Source organism: Sinohyriopsis cumingii, chromosome 14, assembly GCF_028554795.1.
Source record: "Sinohyriopsis cumingii isolate HCF-2022 chromosome 14, ASM2855479v2, whole genome shotgun sequence".
NCBI lineage: Eukaryota > Metazoa > Mollusca > Bivalvia > Unionida > Unionidae > Sinohyriopsis > Sinohyriopsis cumingii.
Window position 1 is genome coordinate 87,419,266 of NC_142974.1, and position 17,274 is coordinate 87,436,539.

A 17,274-nucleotide genomic window follows, 5' to 3' on the forward strand; every position below is an offset into this window, starting at 1 on the left:
TTTCTTACTGGTCAATACATGTTACAAGGTATATATTTATTACTGAAAGTGTAAACACTGCTTGAACACAGGTTATGAGCCCAAACAAAATTGCCCATTAACCCAAGACAAGAATAAACGAAATGGGAAAGAATAAAATCATAGAAGCCGAAAAGAATATTTTCCAAAACAAATGTGAAGGTGACAGAACAAAGAAAAAATAAAGGAATGAACAGAAAGAGCAACAACAGCCACAATCAACAAAACGTAACTAACATCCAGGTCCATTTCAGATGCAGCACTGTCTGGTGATATGCAGGAACAACAGCAACATCATGAAGAGCAAGAAACAAATAATAAAAAACAACAAAACATGGCTGACAAACAACGGGACTTATATCAACCCAAAGACGTAATGTTGTTATTGAAATTTTCACACTAACGAAGTTATACTGTCAGTTCATTATATTAAAGTATCGCGCTTATCCTGCCGGTCTAATTTTACGGTTTCTGCAGCTGAAGAAAATGGTCCGGAATTAATTGTCTGCACAGGATGAAACTTTGGTAATTTAAGTCAACATGACCGTTTGCGGTGACATTTTAGGTTATTTAAAATGATTAATCTAGCAAAAATTGATCTTATTGATTATTGAAAATTTCATCGTAGTTAGATTATTTTACTTTAGAAAGCTCCCATGAATCATTTGTAATTAGAACAGTGGGCCTTGTTGACTATTTTATATTTCTTCTTGAGTTGAACTTTGAAATTAATAAGTTCATCGCTTATAACTGCCTCTCAAAGGAAAATTTATGTCAAGAATAATGTTTGTATATTTAAGACGGATGCATAGTTTCGCTTCTTTCATTCATCTATTGTGCCTTGATATAATGTTTTGACTATTTTTTCTTATATTTGTAACCTCCTCGGTTTAATTATCTAACAATTTACGACATTGTATCTGCAAAGAATATTCTTCAAAGGTACAGTTACTAAAATTAAAATCAATCTGATAAACGGTAAGTTGTCTACTCTGGACTGTCTGTTTCTTATTGCTCTCTGTAAATACAAAAAGTGAATAAGGAAGTAAAAAAAATGTTAAGTGTTTGAGTGAGAATAATAATATTAAAGAGAAAATCCAAGGTCTGGGAATCATGATGCTTTGAGACGATTTGCTTATGACGTATAACCAATATATTCAAATATTGCGTAATAGTGTCTGGCAAGGAAGGAGGTGTAATTAAGAACAATACACGAAAGCAATACTGGAGCTGGCAAGAAGATTTCGTTTTTGAGAATTCATATATAAGGGAAAGAAAATAATTGTTGAGGATGAAATTCGCATGTCTTCTTCAGAGATGTTTGACCGAGAAGAGAGTGGACGGTACTTTCATATTTTCTATGTAAGGTATGTACTAATATCAGTTTAATCAATAGTTCTTCCAAATCGTTCGTAATTCTAAATTAAATTAAATTTTTTCTTCACATTTGATATTAATGGTAGTTAGTATCAGTCTGTTGCAACATGTACCTTATTGTGTAAAGGAAGAAGCCATATTTATTGCTTAACTAAGGTTTCTACCCGTGACACAAATATTCTATTTCAACTAGCCACACGAGGTAATATCAATTTTTTAAAATACCTGATAACAAAACCGCTGACTGTAAACCCTTAGGACAAATGTTGATGGCAAACGTATGTCCCTGTGAGCCTATCTGTCTGCTTGTGAAGTATAATTAATGTTGTGTTCTCGCCGTCGTATAAGCGGTTGTTATCTTTGTTTTTGAAAGAAGTAATCGTCCCAATATAAGGGATGCTCCATAAAGTTTCAAACATCTGAATTTGTCCTCAAGTAAAGCGTCATTTATTTCGTACCGCATACAAAGTAAGCTGAGAGTATTTTGTTTATAAGCACTGGGACATACATACGTACATACATACATAATACATACATACATACATACATACACACATACATACGGTAACGGTTTTCCAAAATCAAGAAATTGCTGAAAAGGATGAAAATAAGAGAAAAGAAACGTGAAAGGAAAATTATATTACAGTGGACAAGATAAATGCAATAACCCGAGCACAGTAAACAACATGGGACAAATGTATCGACTGCTCTAAAGAGAATCAATAGTTGTGATATCTAGTTCAAAAAGAGCAACACTATCCAACACAGTATTCTATAAGCACAAAGAAAATTGTAACATTTAAATAGATTGTAAATAATGTTTTAAAAGAACCCAAAAATACGATTTTATGTAAACAGCGTATTTTATTCTACAGTACATGATATCATTTTTTTGTTTTCATTTTCCGTCTTACAGAGCTATTAGAGAAGATAACGCAATTAAAATAGAAACAATTTTACTCTGAACCTGCCTATGAATTTCTCATGTTATTGCAAAAGAAATTAGTGAGAAAAATGCATTTTTTTAAATATCGGTAGTAAATGTAAATGTAGGTATAATTTTGGTACTAAGCGTATACAAATTGAAAAATTATATTTCTTTTGTTTTTGGAATTTGAGAACCTTGCCAGTATTTTGAACAAAATGTGCTGTTAGCAAATGCTCATGAAACGTTTTTACATTGTTAAAATTGTGTAGGATCTATCTAACCTTTATTGGTGAAGAAGGTGGAATTAAATTTTGTCGATTTTATAGTTAATTAAAAAGTATAATGCATTATTACTCGTTTATCATTATGCATTTCATACTAATATAATCGAAATGTTCTGAAAAAATGTAACTACATTTTTTTCGTGTGTGGCATGATCAAATTTGTAACGTATCGAATGGAATCATTTTAGTTACTACTATATCTGTATATGCCGTTTTGTAATTGTCATGTTTAATATAATAAATGTCTAAAAATATCCGCAGTTTTTGGTTATATCTGCTTCATAAAACTTATAAAATCAGTGTTAACTCAGTTTCAACATAAAACTTTATAGTTATGTGTTGTAAGTATTACGAGCATCTCGAGCTACGTATTTTTTTCTTATTTAGAAATTACTCCGCATTAATACGAACACGTTACTTTGGGCGAACTGTCGACATTATGTAAACAAGTTATACGCATGAGAAAGCAGGAACACAAAACTCTTTGATATTATTACTGTATTGCATTATTTAATCAACGGATGTCAGGTAAAAATGGCGATAAGCACGCATAGTTTTTATGCTGATAACTTCTAACTTACATACGTTCGAATTGAATGAATGTTCTTTTTAGGTATTATATATATCACAACAGAGCGTGTTTCTAATTCATGATTTTCTTGAAAATTAATATGCAAATAAGAACCACTCTGCAGGAATTCTTTGGGCTGGTTGAGGGTGTTTGACAAAGTTTAAAGAACGCATTTATATAGTACAAGTCACATGTATGCGCATTTACTCATTTTAAATCAAATTTAAATTGTTCTTTTAAAATTAAACATTATTTTCATTTATTGGATGATCTGCACCGTAAATGTCACCAAGAAACTTTCAGACGAAAATCATCAATCGCTATAGACTTATTACGATGGTGACAATGTCCTAAACTTGGTTCAAAACAAGAGCGCGTCGAAATGGAATCGTCACAATCGATGGCAGTGCGAATGTGTTTATCAATATGCGTAGATTTCACTGGGACATCATAGCGCGCGATTTTCAATCTGGATTGTACAGGATTGCACATTTACGTTCATTTCATCAAAAAATGCCGAGGTAGTTTAAATAATGAATAATTACGAAACCAAGTGAAATGAATAGTTGCCTCTTAAAGGTATGTAGATTCAAATTCTAAAAAATGATACTCATTACTGAAATAATCGGTGTTGAATACCTACATAACTCATGTGACTTGTACTGTAGTTGTTGCCATCGTTCCGGCAGAATTTGAGAAAGTTTTTGATTATTGAAGTCAGTGATATGTGTCTGGGAGAGCAATAGCTCATTCCACAGAGCATCGAAGATTTTATCATACCTATAGTTAAGTAAATTTTTATGTCAGCGTTATTAAATGTTGTTAAAAGTACCTAATTTGTTTCACACAAAGTGTTTAAGAATAATTAGGTTCTTTTAGCTACATTTAATTACGTTCACCTGAAAATTTAAGAAGCTTTAGATAGGATAAAATCAATATTTTGTGGAAAAAAAATCACAATATTTTGTGGAATAAACTATAGTTTATAGCATCATATAAAAGAAACTGCTTGTGTGTGTGTGCGTTTGTGTTAATGCGTGCGTGCTTGCGCGCATGCATGTGTGTGTGTGTGTGTGCGTGTGCGTGTGTGTGTGTGTTAAAATGTTTATATTGTGTGCGATAGAGTTATCTAAGTTTCAAAAACGTTAAGTTGCTATGTGGGTGTTTTATGGATATAATAATAATAATAATAAATGTGATCACTGTCTTTGTGACTAAGTTCAATGGGCAATTCATTCCACGTTGCTGGGCCATGGTATGCAAAAGAACGCTCTCCATGTGACTTTGTTTTCAAGGTGGGAATAATGAGCATACGATTGTCAGAAGAGGATCGTAAGTATCTTGTTGGTGTGTACTCATAGGTGAGATCATATAGGTATCTTGGACTAGAGTCCACAGTGAAACGTAGCACAGAGAACACATTTTGTGTTTGATTCTGGATAGAATGGATAGCCAGTATAGGCTACAGGGCAGCGGGAGGTGTGCTCTGATCCGAGTAGCTGTGTTTTGAATTTTTTGAAGTTTCTGGAGTAGATATTGAGATGAACCAGACAGAACTGAGTTACAATAGTCCAGTCTAGCAAGTTCATTATGAACACACAAGTGTTTTAGTGGCATCAACTGAAAGATATTTGCGAATTGAGCTAATGCGTCTTTGTTCAAGATATGCAGCCTTGCATATGTTCATGACATATTGGTGCAATGTGAGAATACATTCCAGGGTAAAACCTAGGTTTCGTACTAATTGTGTCATATATATCTATTGTTTGATTTTTAACAACTGCTCCAGGCACAGTAGAAGAGAACAGGAGTTTCTTGTTACAAATAGCAGATTACTAACATGACTGAAACAACCTGACAGAAACCAGACTTAGATTCGAAAAGTTCGGCAAAATATAGGTAAGAGATAATCAAAGTAAATGCAGCTAATCATTACTTCACCGTGATAACCTATATAGATAATTTGATGCAAAAAAATGTTTAATGTTCAGAGTGAGAGGAATGGTTGGAATTGCTGGTGTAGGTTTTTGAGTTATTGTAGCTTCGCATTCTCATTAGCTCCAGATGTCGATACATTGGTTTTCTGTCCCATATATGAGATGTTCTTTCATCTGAAACAAAAAGACGTAAAACTTATGTTTCCAACTTGCTATAATTCACAAGCAGCAAACAAGAGGCTGCGCGACTAAACAATAGTATGGCTCGACCCCCACTATAAAGCACCAATTTTGTAATCGGAGCCTAAAAATAAAGATTTCTTTCTCTACAAAACCCGAGGCTTGTTAAAAGATTTTTATTAACTCATTACAGTGGGTTACTTGTGTTGTAGTTTGAGGGTTAAAACTGTAATGTGCTGAAATCTTGTATGTTATGTGCAAGTAAATCGCTTTTATATGAATAAAAAAAATGATTGATTCTGCGCTAACTAACAAATCTCATATATTTAAGCTAGCTCGACAACATCTAGAGACAACTAAGAAATATCTTCCCACCCATAATCCTGTCAAACAGTATCTACAATAACGTCAAGTTCTTGTTGAATTCAGGTAAGGTGCTCAAGAATGGTTTAAACCGGTCTAAGGGGCCCCGAGTGGCCGAGTGGTCTAAAGCTCTCTCCGTTACGGATCACTGCCATCTCACTGCCATCTGTCTGCGTAGGTTCGATTCGGCCAATGTGGGTATGTGAGAAAGCTTGCCGGTAGCTTCTCGAGGGTCGGTGGTTCTTTCAGGGGTTTTCTCGATTTTTTCCTCCATCATTAATACTGGCCGCCATGTATAGCCTATCGTGTGCTGAAAAATGGCGTTAAAGCCTATAACAATAACAGCAATTAAACCGGTCACAAAGGTCTTCTTTCATCGCTGAAACAAATGGCTAAATCTAACTGGGAAAATAGCAGAAAACCCAAAGCGACTAAAGATATTCTTCGAGAGATAACTGATGCTCAGCCACAATTATTAGAAGCTATCGACGACATTCGTGTTGAGATAGATGATAAAAAGGATCGTATTACATGGGAAAAAGAACTAGAACCAGAAGATGATCCACCAAGTGTTAAAGTTAATCTGACTTACATTTATCCGAACGGTGCTGCAACTATCAATGAGGTAACTGCGTTTGGGTGGAATGAAAGAGAACATGGAAAACCTGAGTATGTTAAAAAGTATGAAAATTCGTTCGTTTGAAGTAAATACATGTACTTAAATACATTGCTTTTGGTACTCCACAAGTATTAGGCTAAAGTTTTAAAATCATTGATCAAAGAGTAGATGAATATATAGGAGTAAACGTTAAAAAGCAAACAAGGAAAAGAAGACGATTAAGCGTAAGAGCAAGATCTGAAACAACCAATGAAAAAGCTGAAGGTGCGTCAGACGAAGAAACTGGAAGTGATCTTGCCACTTTGTCTCAATAAAGTCTTCGAGTCAACAATAATTTCCACAAAATCATCAATGAAGCAGCTGCTATTTGTCATCTTTATTTATCAGTATCGGGCTTTAATCGATGAAATTACTGACGAGTATTACAGTGATTGATCAATTAGATCTGTGATAACAAAATAACATGATTGTACACAATGCCCAACGTGAAATTGTCAGGATGATAAATTTATGATTACCGGTTTATAAATCATGGACTCATAGATATAATTCAAGATTTATTCAGAAGGATAGCTGTAATAGCAATATAATTAGGAATGAAAGCCATCGAAGTTGTTCGTGATAAAGGTATTGGCACTGTTGGTGCTATTGCTTTGTTGGTGATAAAGGTATTGGCACTGTTGGTGCATTCTCGCGCGACCTTTACAACGAAAACCACACTCGGTAAAACCTTCCAGCACCGAAGTGAAGCTACCAATTATCAGTAAAACAATAAATCAAGCTGTGAATGAAAAGATGAAAGAATTACTCTCGCTACACTCAAAGAATATCTTACTGGAATATATACATTTATTTTATGTTAAGCAGTGAATTACTTGATTTTGTAATTAAAATAATATTATTTTTTCACTACAGGAACTAGTTACCTCCCTTTGATTTTGCACCTGAGCAAATTAATAATTAATACTTAATTATTAGCAGATTGGTAATCCCTGTCTGGTATCCTTGAAACTTGTAGTTTGTTATTCTGGAAATATCAGTTAAGTTTTATTAATTTGATGTGGAACTAATTTTGTGCGCAGGTACACATAGCACATCAGAACATGTACGGTAAACACCTGACATTACCGTAAGAAATCTGCTAATTCAGTGTGTCACAAACTTTAGGTAGCCAACGTATGTGAGCATAAAATAAAAAGAATATTTGCTCGAAATGAGTGAATAACGGATAGATTTCATCTCGTGGGTGAAAAACTCGAACATTTTCATTCGTGGCTTCACCACTCGTGTAAATATTGAGTTTTTCATCCACTCGATGAAATATATCCGTTATTCACTCGTTTCAAGCAAATATCCTCTTTATAATAGGAGAGTGCAACAGAGAGAATATTTTTAATTCTGTATCATGACAAAATGTGTGCTTGTTATAGTTATAATTTTGTGTCCGTAATAGAGAATTTTAATATGATCAGTGTAAGTTCACCTGTGAGATCAACTGATCGTTTCTAAATATGTGCATCTGTTTGGTCACGAGGTCAGTTATAAGTACACCCTGCTATTTTTCATATACAGACAGTTTAAAATTCCTAACGCACGATGAATATAATTTCACGAAGAATATTTTCTCGCCGACAGACAAATATGGAGAAGAAATTATAATAACTCAGAGGATTTCTCACTGAGAGTGTATAATTCTATCATCACTCGCGCATTTGTGTGTGTGTGTGTGTGTGTGTGTGTGTTTTCCCATTATAATAACTCCATGTGATTTTTTAAAGCATGTCATAAATAGTTCAGCGAGACACCAAGTCAAATCAATATTTCGCAGTGTCGTTAAAAAATCCCAAAGCGTTACCTCTAATTACTGAGTATCGGAGTGCATCGCTGTGTAACGTAAATTACATTTGTGTTACTATTAAAATATTTTGGCTGTATTTGTCAAGCACAATATTATCTTATACCATTAGATCCTCGACTAATGGTGCATCATCAATGTCAGTGAAAAATTGAATAACACTGCTTTTATCATCGTCATCATTTGTATTTTATTATAGCATCGTTAATCATCTATGGATATTTCCACTAATTAAAGTTTGTCCCATTTAGCCACATCATGATCAATTTGAGCAACATCTGAGTTTTGCCTGGAATAGAAATTGGTAACACTGGAGCGGTGATTGCTCACGTGTCGCGTGTCTTTTTGATGTCAATCACGTTCATAATGTACGAATGAAGAATCATTTATACTATGTTCGATGCAAGGCGCTTACGGATTCATTTAGGACGAAAATTAACAAGCGAACACTTACAGGTAAGAATATATATATATATATATATATATATATATATATATATATATATATATATATATATATATATATATATATATATATATATATATATATATATATATATAATCGCGTCGGATCACCCTGCGATCCATGGAGATTGTATTGCTGCGACATCTGGGAAATTACCAGGCACGCCATGTGCTATAAGTACGAAGGGAAAAACATCTTTTGGGATACAAATATTGTGGTCTAAGAACAAACGTTGAAGTAAAAAAACTAAAAAAAAATAAAGAGCAGAGTATCACTACCGAAATGGTTGATACGATCAGCGATGAGTGGTAAACCAGCGGTAGGAGCCGGCAATTAATCGTACAATAATTGATAATAATGGAGTCGATTTATTATATTCCAAGAGGAAACTGGAATGGTACTGCAGCAACTAGCAAACTCGTCGATGCAGCACGTATCACACGTGTTGCTGCTGCAGACTGATTGTCAAGACAGGCAATTCAGTATGAACAATTTGATGTCATCACAGCCAGCGCAGTTCGTCAGGCAGATATATTGTTTTGACCACATGACGTCATTGGCAAAATCACGTAAATGGCGCACAGAGAAAAACACGTTGACAGTCACTGACGCTGCAAGTAGATACCAAAAAGCGGAACCGCGATGTTGGCCGGGGATGGCGACAGTTGCTAACAAATTGATCCTGGCAAATAATCTCTCTGTGTAGCAGCAACAACAGACGCTGACACACCGTGTTACATCGTGATCAGGCAATCGATGAACGATTTAATTGAACACTTGCTGAGCGACTGTTTGAACATCAGTACGCCAAAGAATTGCAGAACAAGGACAGATCTCGCATGGTTAAGACTACTAGTTTTTGCTGTGTATCTGTTCCTACAAACATGACTGCAAAATTAGGGCGCCATATGTTCCAAAAATCCAGCATGCACGTTTCGGAAATTACACTGCGCATAATCTCACACTAAATCCTTTCCAGCCGAAGTCTAGTTAACGTTGATGATCGTACAATATTTCCCCATAAATATCGACATAATTTTTGGCTAGGTGTATAGCTATTCCCCTGTAAATAGAGAAGATTGTCCTTGATCGCCGTACATGATAATTGTCGTGTTTTTCGAAGACAGCCAGTCAAGAGACATTTATAAATCAGTATCTATTTCGTCCTAAATGATGATTTTAGGAATGTATTGCTCATTCATCCTCGTCCACAGATCAACACGCCGCCAAAAGAAGCTGTGACACAAGTATAACTTGTTGTTTCATCTCCGTGGCAAGCCGATGAGTTGGCATTAGAGTTAGCGTTAGATGGTAATTTCTAAATCGATTTATCGACGTTTCGTTTTACTTTACTTCTTTTTGCACCAAGCATTTATCATACTAACACTATTGAAGCCCAGATACGTTAATTTTGGCACAACAGTCATTAAGATTAACATTGGTAACTGGTTTTTTAAAATGACGACCAAACAAGCAGGAGTGACCGGATGAGTATTAGTTGAAAATTCAAAGGATTCGATCCAGGTAGATCGTAGTCGACAGGCAATAGACTGTTTATAGCACTATGGTCGTTTCGTGTGTTGGGATGACCAAATCGTGAAACTACGGTTGGTATCCAAGAAAATTAGCCAGAGAAAAGGCCACGTTGTCAACAGAGATCATTTTGATGGATTATATTTTGTGTAACAAAGGCCACCATGTCCAAATTCGACATATCAACGCGATATATCATTGATAATTTCCTTTGGGGATATACTCCATAAATTTTTTGTTTTGCTTTATTGTGCAACTACTGACATGATTGTAAAATCGTTATTGAGCAATTCAGCAATGTTCGTAATATTGCCTTTAATAAGTTTAAGAGCAATTTGTTTCATGGATTCGATAAAGTTCCCGACGGTAGGACAAACTGATCAAATCTTGATTTACCATTATCGTCGGATCAATCACAATCAAATAATCAGACCGACACAGGGCATTTTTATTAATATTTCAAATCTCAACATGTTTTTCTTGTGGAAATTTTGTTACTGCTTCAGTCTAATGTAAATATCGGAGAGTCTCATTTTTGTTGGAATTGAACAAAACATCCTCTGTTCTTGATTTTATTAATGTTAGAAACTTCAATGTTTTTTCCTACACTGCGACGTCATCTATGTTATTTCCGTTGATAACGACATCGTTTCTTATTTTTGTTCGTGATTCTGTTAATCCATTTCCACGTCCGGTGTTCATAAATTGTTCTGTTATTCTCGGAGCCACACAATTTAACACCCTGGATTGCATTGATCGAAAAGTATTTCAAGGATAGTTGAATTCGGTAGATTGCGTAAACAGCAGAGGCTAACGGATACACATTCAGGGTCGGTAAGTACCAGTCAACATACCTACTTTAGTATTGTTGTCCACTGCAAAAACACTACTAATGTCATCGTGATACTTTTACAGGTTCGAATAATCCACGTTGGGCCATCTACAAGATTGTGAAAATTAGTCCTTGAGCATTCGTGATTCATCACAGCATCAATGTTTTTTCTTGATCTATCCTCAATAATGACCAAACATGAGCAGCACCATCGAAGTTAAACTAGTCTTTGGTCATCATTTTGATATAAAAGTGTAACTGTAACTCAGTTGGTGACCCTTTTATATATTATCGGTTTATCTATTACAACCAAACCTTGGGGTGTATTGTGGTTCAATCTTTTTCGTTCTCGTTCAAAAACCCTATGTGGTTCAATCGCAGTAAATATCTCATATTCCCTTGATTTCGAAAGTTTTCTTGGGCATTCTTTTTAATGGAGAATGTGGTATAATTCCAGTGAAACTGTAATACCGTTCTCGCGATTGTTTTGCTACACTCCCATTCTATAATTGAGGCCAGTTTTTCTCTAATTAAGCTTTATCCCAGAGAGTTATATAATAATGTCACGAGCAGAAATTGATCGGATAAAGAACCCGAAGTGAAAAACTTTGTTGCTTAGCGAGTGTCCGGTGAGGAAATTTTGGACCAAAACATGTATAAAATGTGAAATAGGGGCAAGGGGAAAACCGAACTTAGTATTTGTTTGTGGTGGCTGAAAAATATAGATCATTAAAGCGAAAATGGTGGTGACACAGTAAAAGATGCTAAAGATTATCTCAGCAGCTTTTCTTTAAAAAATATCCACGAATAGAAACCATTCATTCTCATATATAATGTATGGTATGTATTTTTACTTCTAAACTACAAAAGTATGACCTCACTATAATGAGCTACTAAAAAAAGTCTCGCCAACAAGGCTCGAAATGGCCATTATAAACCATTGAAAAAATTCCAAGCACTTACCAAGAAAACTATGTTTTGTATCCGTTTTCACGGAACCTGTAAAAGACTTCCTAAAGTAGGAAGCCCTTTTCCTGAAATTTCGCAGGAACGGTGCTGTGGATATTGTGTATATTACTGGATTAAGAGCCGAATTAAGAGGCAGGACAAATACAGCTATCCACGCGTAGACCTGTAAAGGATATCAAATGTTTTATCAAAATGCTTCGCTGATATCTGGCATAGACGCATTTCAAATTGATTCATGTCCATTTAATAGAAACTCAAAAAGATGTGTATTGTTTTTGTATTACTGAGGACCAAATATAAAATGATATTTTGTCGGATATTTTGAAAAACTTAAAATGTGCGATTATGATTAATTTCTCGATGTGTTCGTTCCTAAGGACATTCGTTTATTTATATTTTCATGACATTAAATCTTAGGTGCAATTTTATTTTTTCCAAGATAAGAATTCACATAAAAATTTCTAACAGAATTCAAAATTGGCGTAGACAAATTTGTATACAAAAACGTGTGCCGTGATAAATTATCATCGGAGAAAACACCCAAGAGTACCCCCCTAAATCCAACAAAAAAGATGAAATAGTCGTACCTCGGGTGGAACTTTTACTTCCCCGAGGGACAGAAATCCAAGAAGAATGATTGGAATCCAGCAGAAGAAATCAGTAAGAACAATTATAGTCATCCTCCTTGCCATAGCAGTATCCGAACTGGCCTCGTTTTTCCGCACAGCGCTCCTCGTCTTCTTTGCCACAAAGAACATCCACAGGTAAGACACGCAGATGATCAGAAACGAGACAAGATTAACCACTAGAAATACAGCCACCGAATATTGCCAACCATTAGGCTTCTTAGACGTGATATGAAGGGCTAGACACACTCCAGAGCGGCCATAGAAATTATGGAAATAGTCAATGCCCACCAAAGGAATCAGTGATAAAATAAATGCTACTATCCACAACAATAGCATTGCTATAACAGCTTCTTTTATCCCAATACGTCTCAATTTCAATGGAAATATGATAACAATTAATCTGTCCAACGTGATTATGGTTAGAGTAAAAACAGATAATTCACTGGAAAATGTCGATATAAATCCGGCAAATTTACACAAGTCACTTTCCCGCCAAAGTTTGTCATACACGATATATGTCCCTCTGTAGTATGAATCCACTACAGCTATGATCATGAGGTAACCTCCCATGAAAAAGTCTCCTATGGCAAGATTGGTTATCAGAAATGAATGGACCTGTAACAAAAGAACATTCAAGATAAAGTAAGACATTATTTAAAAGCTTTCAAGTCTCAGAGCTTAACAGTTTCACAGATGGTTGCGTGTAGATGACTTATTTTATTTTCCTTAATTTTGTCAATAGAGAGAAATGTTATTTAAAACAAACTTGCACAGATAAAATGGGCGACTTAAAATGACAGTTCATGTTGAACTATTCCATTTGAAAACTTGGAAAATAATCAAATATATTAAGTCTGCTGTTTTAGAGTAAATTAATGAAGTCAAACTAGTTGCTGATGTTAACAAATTAATTCATATTGACTCACTTAAAATTATATTGTTGATGCTATTAAAAGAGCGAGAATCTCGTTTCTTTATTTCTTTACATTGAGAAAAAATGTACTAAATCTTATGATGATTCGCATAAGAATGTCAATGTCCTTGATAAAACAGTACCTTTCCTTTTCGAAGATCCTTGGTTCGCCATATTATAACCACCATGTTTCCCCAAAATGCAATGAGTCCAAGTATCCAAATGCTAACGCGCAACACAAAGTTAGACATGAGATCCTCACAAGAAGAAAACTCGTCAGGCTCAGGAAAACATTGCTTGGAAATTTTTGCCATACAGCAAAACTGATATTCATCTGTATACCTGCCAGAAAGTCAAGGATTTTTTAAAATATTATCTTGGTGATTGCAAAATATAAAATAAGCAATCATGTTTTCTGTAGCCTACATTCCTGACATGAACCTTTGCTGTATAAACCTTCTTGTCCTCAACCAAACGTCTGTCGATAAAGTCTTCATGTTTCTAATGTAAAGTTAAAAGAAATATTTCTTTATACAAAGTTTCCAGGTGCTAAATGTGTGTGTCTGTGTGTGTGTGTGTGTGTGTGTGTGTGTGTGTGTGTGTGAGTGTTTTCGTATACTTGCGAGGACCTGAGTTAGAATGAACACCAACATCATGAGGACTGGACTACATTGTGAGGACTTACACGACAGTCCTCGAAATGTTTCGTCGGCAAATGATTGAGAATGATAATAAGAGATGAATTTACGCGTTATTGTGACAGTCCTCACAGAGTCGGTAATGCCTTAACAGACCCCAACACTCAGTGTCTATAGTAGACAGTTTGCGACCTTTGCTTGGATTGTAGACTGGTGTGAGAACGCTTAGCCAATCAGAAAGCGCGTGACTTCTGATTATTTGTCATCAAATGAGAACAATCCTTCTGTGCAGTGTCACTGTAAATTTCGTATACCTATAAATACCACTCACAAATTAATTACTAGTATTATTAGTTGTTTTTAAAAAAGAAATAATTTTGTAATACTGGTGATACTAGCAGAAAGTGTGCCTGATATATTTGTGGCGCGTGATTTAGTGTGTACATGGATTTTACTGCTTCGAGACTTAATGCACCGAACTCTTTGAGTCTTGGAAGATGGCAAGACATACTAAATAAAACTGGTAAGAAACAAATAGATTCTTTATAAAATTGCTTATTATATTTATCCAAAGGAGCTATTCGTTCTTTCAATAGTTATCATCTTTGACAACGTGCTTGGATCCAGTTCCACCCACAGATGGAATTAGTTATTATATAGTACATGTATGACAGGTAACTTTTAAGTAACGATACGAGACACTCTTTTACTTATTGGTTCTACCAATGAAGCACAGGCCCTCATATTATTGCTTTTATTTAACTATGAGTCATACACATAGGATTAAAAGTATTATGACTGACAGTGAAATTGCAAGCAACGATACTAGCCCCTGTGCGAAGGTCTCGATTATTACATTTCCATGTCAATGACGGTTCACAATGATGTCATAAGAGTTGGTAAACGAAGAATTGGTTCTCTCTCTCTCTCTCTCTCTCCATCCATTTCCTTTTCAACTTGATTGTGGAAAGAGAAGCTGAGCAAAATGAACTTTATAGTACGAGAAGAATATGATGCTTTTTTCAGGTTTTTTTTTATTCCAATAAAGACCGAAAAAGAAAAAGAAAAAGAAAGTTTTTTAAAAAAAAAGTCAGATAGGCAAGGAAAGAAAAATGGAATACATGTCTCAGTACCTGGTACCCTTGAAAAGTAAATGGTTGGTCCCTTTCAAACTAGTACATTTCTCACTCTTGATGAAACAATATATCTCACAACAGAAAATAAGGCTCTGTACATGACAGACTCGTTGATAAACTTGGTTACTATAGTCTGAATCCCGACTTGTTATCGCAGGAGTGTTCCAAATTCGCGTTCTAATGAACTAGTCAGCTACAAGTAAGACCTAGTGATTCTCAGGACTATGTTGGTTGGAGGTCCTTATCTCATCGCTGCTATTGTAGCCGGATTGGTCTGAGTATTAAGGGACGAAAACATACACTGACACTATTTTACTTATTTCTGCCCTCATTAGTCTTCTGACTGTCCTATTACTTCCTTCTTTACTTTATCTTTGACCACACACCATCCGTTGCTTAATAGCCAAATGTGACTGTGTCGGTATATTTAAAGATGGATAGAGCTCCCCGTTTGTTTGTACCCAGTCAATAGCAAATCTTTAATGTGATAAAAAGTGCACATAACTTAGTCATCCTGATTGAGCTGTTTAGCCGTGCTGGCTTTCCAAGGGTCATATTAACAGACAAAGGGACCAACTTCACTAGCACCTTATTAAAACAGTTGTATGAACTAGTGGGTATCCGTGGAGTTACAACAACGCCGTATCACCCACAAGCGAATGGAAAAGTAGAACCTTTTAACGGAACCTTGAACTCAATGTTGCGGATGTTCTGTACAGACAACAATAATGAATGGGATGAGATATTGCTATTTTTGTTGTTTGCATACCGCGAAGCCCCAAATGAGGAAAATGGATTTGCACCCTTTGAGATGTTGTTTATCCTCCAGTTCCAGAATCAGATACAAAATTTGTTCTCTGTGCTACGTTTCACTGTCAGACTCTAGTCCAACATACCTATCCGATCTCACCCATTTGTACACACCAGCAAGAAACTTACGCTCCTATTCTAACAATCGTATACTCATTATTTCCACTATGAAAACAAAGTCACATGGACAGCGTTCTTTTGCATACCAGGGCCCAGCAACGTGGAATGAATTGCCCACTGAACTTAGACATAAATACACAGTGATTACATTCAAGAGAGCTCTCAAAACTCACTTATTTCGACTGCAAGAACAAACTTAACGACATAATAATGTTTCCTACCTGAAATATTCTGTTTTTTTATTTTTTTAATGTTTTTCTAATTTCATGGTGTTTGTTTTTGTGATAATATTATTGTTTTTTTTATCGTATAAGTGTTGTCTAATGTTGTAAAGCGCTTAGAGCTTCTAAAGATTAGGCGCCATGCAAAGTCCTCATTATTATTATTATTATTATTATCTAAAAACAGCAGATACAATAACAGTTCCATTATACCCCATTTTGATGATGCACTATTTTGACTCAAAGTCATAAACTCCCAGTTCTCATGAGAATGAATCTCTCAATCACAAAAAGTTACTTGCCATAAAACATCTATTACACTAATTATCCTGTTTTGAATCAGTAAAGTTATCAAAGTCCTTAGAAACTATTTCGATGAGACAAACCATCCTCTGCCTAAAACAATCAGCTACTAAACATGTGTTGTCAATGTGACACACAGTGGACACCTACATTAGTAACACTGTTCAGAATACTGTAATGAAATATCAAGTTTCACGAGAAGCTGTTGTAACCGATTTTCTTAGGTGGTTCTTTGTTACTGCAAATACCTTAACAATACATTTAATTATTGTATCAGTGTCCTTTATATTTGTTTTAGGGGCCCCGAGTGGCCAGTGTCTAAAGCACTCACAGTTACTGATCACTGCCATCTCACCTCTGTCGGCGTGGGTTTGAGTCTCTCCTCGTTCATGGTCATATGCATGCTGCTTTACCTTAAATGGCATTGAAGATGTTTTTTCAGTCGTGTTTTCTTGACGATATACTTTTTCTAACTCAATTGCCAAACGCTTAATTTCTCTCTTTCCATATCCCATTCAAACTCCTTCTGTCTTAATTCAAATTTTCTTTCATTTTTCTTTGCGCTAGTTTTT

The 17,274-nt window shown here is 35.2% G+C and overlaps 1 protein-coding gene across 1 annotated transcript in view; it reads right to left on the reverse strand.

Moving 5' to 3' along the window:
• Positions 1-3,095: 3,095 nt before the first annotated feature.
• Positions 3,096-17,274, reverse strand: part of LOC149784316 (G protein-coupled receptor GRL101-like) — a 90,297-nt gene continuing 76,118 nt past the window's right edge. The window contains exons 22-25 of the mRNA XM_089932343.1: positions 13,618-13,816; positions 12,520-13,176; positions 11,927-12,095; positions 3,096-5,289 (exon numbers count right to left, since the gene is read on the reverse strand). Of these exons, the coding sequence (XP_089788469.1) occupies positions 5,159-5,289; positions 11,927-12,095; positions 12,520-13,176; positions 13,618-13,816 (1,156 nt within the window). The 3' untranslated portion in view covers positions 3,096-5,158. The remainder of the gene's footprint in view (positions 5,290-11,926; positions 12,096-12,519; positions 13,177-13,617; positions 13,817-17,274) is intronic.